Source organism: Suricata suricatta, chromosome 4 (genome assembly GCF_006229205.1).
Source record: "Suricata suricatta isolate VVHF042 chromosome 4, meerkat_22Aug2017_6uvM2_HiC, whole genome shotgun sequence".
Classification (NCBI taxonomy): domain Eukaryota; kingdom Metazoa; phylum Chordata; class Mammalia; order Carnivora; family Herpestidae; genus Suricata; species Suricata suricatta.
In genome coordinates, this window is record NC_043703.1 from 96,440,858 (window position 1) to 96,447,596 (window position 6,739).

The window sequence follows — 6,739 nt, forward strand, 5'->3', positions numbered from 1 at the left end:
AAAAAAACAATATAAAATGTGATACTCAACATTATTAATAAGATCATAGCACATCAAATAACCAGTTGTGTCTTTCGTTAAGAATGAGACACACAATGTTGTATAAATGAAGCACTGACAGCTCTCTAGGAGGATGAACACCATCCCTGGCTGAATAAGAACTAGAACTCACGTCTCCTGGGGTCAAGTCTGCTTTTTCCACTTCATGTGTCTTCTCTCTGAAATCTCTTCTAATTTTTAAAAATTTTATTTTAGCATGGTAAGAACACTTAACATGAGATCTACCTCCTTAAAGAATTTTTTTTTTTAATGTTTATTCATTTTGGAGAAACAGCATGCGTGGGGGAGGGGCAGAGAGAGAGGGAGCCCAGAATCCGAAGCAGGCTCCAGCCTCTGTGCTCATACAGGGCTTGAACCCACTGGCCATGAGGTCATGACCTGAGTCAAAGTCAGAAACTTAACTCACTGAGCCACTCAGGCGCCCCTTAACAAAAATTTTTAAGCGTGTAATACAGTATTATTACTGTAAGTGCAATGTGGTGCAGCAGATCTGTAGAACTCATTCATCTTGTGCAACCGGAACTTTATGCCCGCTGATTAGCCACTTTGGAGTCCTCTTTCCCAGCTTCTGGCAGCCACCATACCCTTCCCTGATCCTATGAATTTGACTATTTTAGATACTTCATATAAGTAGAGTATTTGTCATTCTGTGACTGGCTTTATTTTACTTAACATAATGTCTTCAAGGTTCACCCATGATATAACATACTAAATAAAGAAGTATATTCTTCTTTGTTAAGGTTGAATAATATTCCCTTATATGCATGTGGTACATTTTCTTAACCCATTCAATCAAAGTCACACTGAGGTATCACCTTACACAGATTAGGATGGCTATTATCAAGAGGACAACAAATTTTGACAAGGATGTAGGGAAAATGAAATCCTTATACAATGCTGGTAGGAATGCAAAACAGGGCAGCCGTTGTGAAAAACAGACGGAAGTTCTTTAAAACCCACATGCATAGACACACACACAGTAAAGCAACAACAGTGAAAGAAAACTACCACATGGTCTAGCGATGCCACTTTTTTGTATTTATTTGAAAGATCTAAAATCAGGATTCTGAAGAGATATTCGTACTCCCATGTGCATTGGAGCACTCTTCAAAATAGCCAAGATGTGCAAACAACCTAAATGTCTAATTTTTTTAAACAAACATTTATTTGGGGCCTATTATAGTCTGGACACTTATCAAACACATGGTCTCGTTTATTCTCCACCGAGATATAACTGATATTTTCATTTTACAGATTGGGAAAACAATCTTAGTGAGGACAAATAGTTTAGTAAATTTATACAATGCTAGAAAGTGGCAGCGGCCAGATTTTCAAGTAGATATGCTTCTATGAATTATCTTCACCATACCAAGCTGACTCAATTATTTTTACCGTGGTGTGAATTTAAGTCAGTGAAGGCGCTGTCTTAAATAGATTTGCCTTATCTCTTTTTGAAAAATAAAAGACTTTATATTTTGTTAGAAGAAATATACACAGCAACTTAGTGAAAAGCAATTATGCAAGGAACCCTTTCTACAACATTAACATTAAAGGACAATATAACATAATGTAGATAAACTCCACTTTGTTAATGTTTTCATTAGATCACTTCATGTTGAGTCTCAGATGATTACTACACATGCATAGGCTTTATGTTTTTTGCATTTATACTCAGAGGCTACTTGCTTGTAAAGAACAAGTTTTGCTTATCTGCTTAAAGATGAACTGTTTCCAACAGTAGCTTGGATTTTTAGAACTAAATTGTAAACTTTCTGATGATCCTGCCTTGGGTATCTTGCTCCTCCTCTCTTACCTCTATTCCCATTTTCCCAATTAGTACCAGACCTTGCATGGTATCTGGTGCGTAAATACAAAAACATACACATACTACATATTTTCTGAAGGAATGATGGACAATCTAAATATATATATGTTTATATACATATATATATATATATATAAAAGTGCAAGGCAACTAAAAGTTACCCTAGAGTCTTGGATTACTTGGACCATGACCAGTGAAAAGCTTCTAGAAATATTACCTGGCCATCTTATCTAAAATAGCATTGCAGTGATGCCTATTTTTGTCCAAAAAAACCAAAGTAAGAAAGAGGTGTGAGGTAGAAATGTCTACTTCAGCAGAATACTCATAGCCAAAGATGTTTTGGGTCACACATATGAATTAATTACCAGGAAAGCTAATTTTTTCTTCAATGCTAAGTCAAGTATATTGCAAAAGGTTTTGCTAACTTTCTAGGTTGCTAGACAAAGGAGCAAAGGGATCAGAGTATCATACAGCAACTTCTGTCCCTGAAAAAAACACAAAAGAAAACCCTCCTCAATCAATTAAGTGACCAGTGGGGCATCAGTGAGGCACCAGCAGCCTCTCTTACAGCATTCATGATTGGTCATACATGTTGGAAGCAAAATGCTAGGCTCTGGTCCTTGCAATGATTTCGTCACCAAGAGATCAACCATTAAAGCGCATGGTGGATCCTCCCAGTTCCTCTGGGCTCTGGGCCACGAAGTCTTGATTCTAATTCCTCTTTGACTTTGATCAGAGATTTGGCTCCATTTTCCAATGCACCTATAGTGTGCCCAGTATCCTTACAAGGAAAATGTTAAACTCCCTCCAAACCTGACTACTCCTCCCAGAAGTTACGGTATGCACAGAAGTGCCTCAGAAAGAGAAATGTTATACATTCAAGATACAATTATTATTCTTATATAACAGCACTGGGCTACTTCAATTACAAACCACCCTTTTAAAATCTGTTAACATTCCCTTCTGGGAAAGCCCTTTTGCCCTTTAATATTATAAGCTAATCATGACAGTATAATTTCCGGAGCTCATATTTGTGGGAGGAGAACGGCTGGCTCTGGCATCAACTGTATGACGGCTTTCTCCTTCCTTTATCTCCTGAAACTGCTGAGAGGCTCTAGGCTAATTTTTGAAAGTATGCAGAGGTTCCTAGGAAAACCAAGAGTAGAGATGGGAACCTGGGCACTGCGCTGACATCATTCTGTGCTCGGCACATACAGCACATTGCTAAAGAAATACTAACTGAACACACTGGTCTATTCTGAACTCTTGCCTGCTATAAGAGGCATCCTTAATTATAAGCAGGCTTACTTTTTTTTTAATCATTTATAGTCACACAGCTCTGTTTTTTTAAAATAAAAATAATTTTTATGGAGGTGTTTTCATCATTTATATTTTTAAGTATATGCAAAAGAAAATGGGATTCTGTGGTGATCTCAAAACCTGCCTCTCATATGCATTAAAAAAAAAACCTCATCATAATCTCTGCAACTGGGTCAGCTTGCACAAAGATGCTCAGGGTAGCCATGAGCGCTTTCAGCACCCTGCAATCCTTGTAAGTGACACCTCATAATAGTGCAAATGAAGCATGGCAAGATGAGAAAATGAAGAAGAATGAACCTGGATAGTCAACCCAGCAGTTTTCAAAACATAGAGGTTAGATTCAATTTTATTCCCTAAAATGCAACACACATGATTTTTCTTTTACACATTTGAGCATATACAGTGTGCTTTCCCTATTATGAAAAAAAAATGCTTATGATTCCAAGAAATTCTAATATAAAGAAACGGGCTGGCTCATTTGTTCCTCAACATATGTATGTTTTCAATAGTCTCAAATTTTGAACTAAGCCTCATTTACACCTGCCTTGATTTTCAGCTAGGAATTTATCATATCCTCAGTCACCTTTGCTCTTCCCCTTCACCTTCATCTATTAGGCTCACAGATTATTTCCTGGTGGGCCCTTAGTCTAATTAGCTGAATATTCAGGCAGTTTATTGACCCAGCAAATTCAACATCACCTCTTTCTTATCAGGTTTCTTTGAAGCCACCACCCTATCTGCCAGGCTCCGAGCCCCTCTGCATGCCCCCCTCACACATCTCCCCTGCCCACCCAGAGAGGCTTATTTCATCCTTAATGTTCCTTGATTGTTCTCTAGCTAGAGTTAATTCCCTCTTTTCAAGGAAGGAAAGGAATGAAATCGGAAAGATTCACACCAGCTTTTATTTGGTGGAGGCTGGCTGCTGACAGGTAAGTTTGTTACTCCGATTTAAAAAAAAAAAAGAAAGAAAGAAAATTCAGAGAGCTTCATCCAAAAGTATGTGTAAAGAGGGTGGAGAGAGTTTCAAAAGCAAACGCAGAGGACCATACAATATAACCTTCAAAGGAAAGAAAGCTCTCTGACCCAAAAGAATAACACCAACCACTGCCTCCAAACAATTTTCTCCTGTCTTCCATCCTTTCTCTTTTTCAATGATAGATGCGCCTAGTTTTTCATTCACATACAGAGAGACAATCACTGTATTCTGGAGGGGAAAAAATGTTTGCAAAGACCAGCAGACGGCGCCTGACTGGGGTAGGAGCTGCAGCGGTTGGGAGAGGGGCACCGGCTCTGCAGCAGGGCCCCTCGACTTTCTCCGCTCCCCATTTCCCCAGGGCGCTCCCCGCTCAGCGGCCTCAGCCCTCGGGAGAGGCAGCCCCACAGTAAAGAAGAAGTTAATATGCACAGAGGATTTTTAGCCAAGTACTTCCCACTGGTACAATTAGACACCCCATCCCCTCGAATACCCCCATCTGGCTCACCTCACCTCACCCACCCATGCTCTGTCTGCCCCTCCCACACCCCTGCTCGCCTCCCTCCCAGGGGACTCACCCAGTCTGGCACTAAGGCAGGGCAGTGGGTGACAACTGCACCAGGTAAAAGGAGCAACAAGGTCCGGGAATACTGTGAGCAAGTGGTGAGGGCAACAGAAACTCCTTACTGTTTCACAGCGATCTAGCCTCTCTGTTAGTCTTAGCTCAGAAGCCCAGGTGTGGGGCATCACTCTTGTTTTCATCCTAGCCACGTTTAACTGAAGAAAATTCTTGACCAGATCCACCTGGGGGAAGAAAGGGACGGGATTCCTAGGACCTATTGTGAGGTGTGTCTCCTAAGCTACTCCTAAAGAGGAGTTGTCAAGAGGATTTGTTCTCTCTTCAGTTAGGTTAGCTACAGCTTCTCATGTCTAACTAGAATTGTCCTCAGACAGGAAGCCTGGCCCTGGGGAAGAGGGCCATGCTGGTATAAACAACGGCTGCTCAGAGGAGAAGAACTGCCCGGGGAGAGGGGCAAAGGAGCTAAAGCTGAATGAAGTCTGAAGTCTGAAAGAGCAAGAGGCCCAGCAAGGAAAGGGTAGGGAGGAGGGATAGAAGTGTCCACAACTTTCACCCAGTCTTTTCAAGTACCAGACTTTACAGTGAGAGCGAATAAACACTGGTAGTGGGAAAGACTCACAAAAACAGTTTGCTGTTTTATTTATTGGCAGTTCAGGGAATCCGAAACAAGCACTTCTTGTTTCCACTCATCTGAAGATGAGAGGAATCTGGCTTTCCGTCCTTCCGCCACTCTGAAGAAACCTACCAACCAAGGCTTCTCTCCACACTCTGCTCTTTACAAAGGAACCTGAGGTCAGGAGAATAGCTTCGCTCTAGTCTAACTTCTCCTCCAGGCAGACCTCCTGGCTTAGACCACACAGCCTTGATCTACCAGTCTTCTCTGGGAAGCACTAAACTCTTGAGTAAGAAGAAAGCAGGGCCTCCTCCATCCCAAAAGCCTTCAAAGAGGTTTGGGTAGCCAAACCTCTCCCTGCCCTGTTTAAAAAACCACCACCACCACAACACCTCAGTCCAATCACCGAGAGAGACAAGTGTATTCGTGTAGGGAGGGAGCAAAGGGGACGGTGTTCAGAGGTCCTCTCCCAGCCTTGCAGGGGGCTGGCTGGCAGTGGAGAGGGTGCCTCGGAGACCCTCCCACCTTCTCCAGTTAAGGGAAGAGATGGGGGCGAGAGCAACTGCATCCCGCTGAGTGAGTCCTGGGACCAAAGACTTCCCTGTCACTGCAGTCTGGGCACACTTCGGAGGAATGTGCGAGCTGGAACCTCTCCCTCCCCCAGGCCTGGGGAAATGGGCAGGAGGTGGGGCGCACACACGGCACAGACAAAAGGTTCTGCAGAGCCCTCCTCTCGGTGGCTCTCGGGTCCCTCCGCTGAGTGCGACGCCCCAACCGGCCACCCCGAGTGACCTTCTGGCTAGTAACGCCCCCTTCCCGCGGGGCCCAGGCGCCCCGCCGGGGATGGTCCTTAATAGGTGCCCACATCTTTCCTCCCAGCACCCCGACAAGAATCGCCCCTCCCAGCCCGCACCACCAACACCCGCGACGCCTTCCCCCAGCCCCTCTCTATTGTCTTCAAAGAGAGAAGTGGCTCCCAGCAAACACACCCAAATGCACCTCCCTTTCTCGCGCTCCCGTTTCTCTGAGCCTTAGGGGCCGGGAAGCGAGCGCAGGGCTGGAAGGGAGGAGAGAGGGAGTAACCCGCGACAACTTGGCACCTCAGACCCACCGTGTCCGCCTCGCAAGGATGCCGGTGACCTGTAGATTGCAATAGGCACTGAATGATGCTTGCTGCTGCCATGGAAATGGTGGATGTGGTGCGCTCCCAAACTGGACGCCCCCCATGCCACTCCCAGCAGGCCGCTGAGGGTGAGCGGGACTATCCAGAGCAGGGCCAGGCGCCCCCCTGCGCCGCCGCCGCCGCCCCCGGGCGGGCCCAGCTCGGCGCCGCACCGGAGCATCCTCTGGTACATGGCGGGGCGCCCG

The 6,739-nt window shown here is 44.6% G+C and overlaps 1 protein-coding gene across 15 annotated transcripts in view; it reads right to left on the reverse strand.

The window, feature by feature from the left end:
• The window catches only part of NRXN1 (neurexin 1), a 1,090,776-nt gene that overhangs the window by 396,216 nt on the left and 687,821 nt on the right, over positions 1 to 6,739 (reverse strand). For 4 of the 15 annotated variants that reach the window (XM_029937342.1, XM_029937340.1, XM_029937339.1 and 1 more), the window contains exon 1: positions 6,483 to 6,729. The exons of the other annotated variants lie outside the window; for them this stretch is intronic. In XM_029937342.1, the coding sequence (XP_029793202.1) occupies positions 6,483 to 6,726 (244 nt within the window). In that variant the 5' untranslated portion in view covers positions 6,727 to 6,729. Of the gene's footprint in view, positions 1 to 6,482; positions 6,730 to 6,739 lie in introns of those variants that run through there. 15 annotated transcript variants of the gene reach the window in all.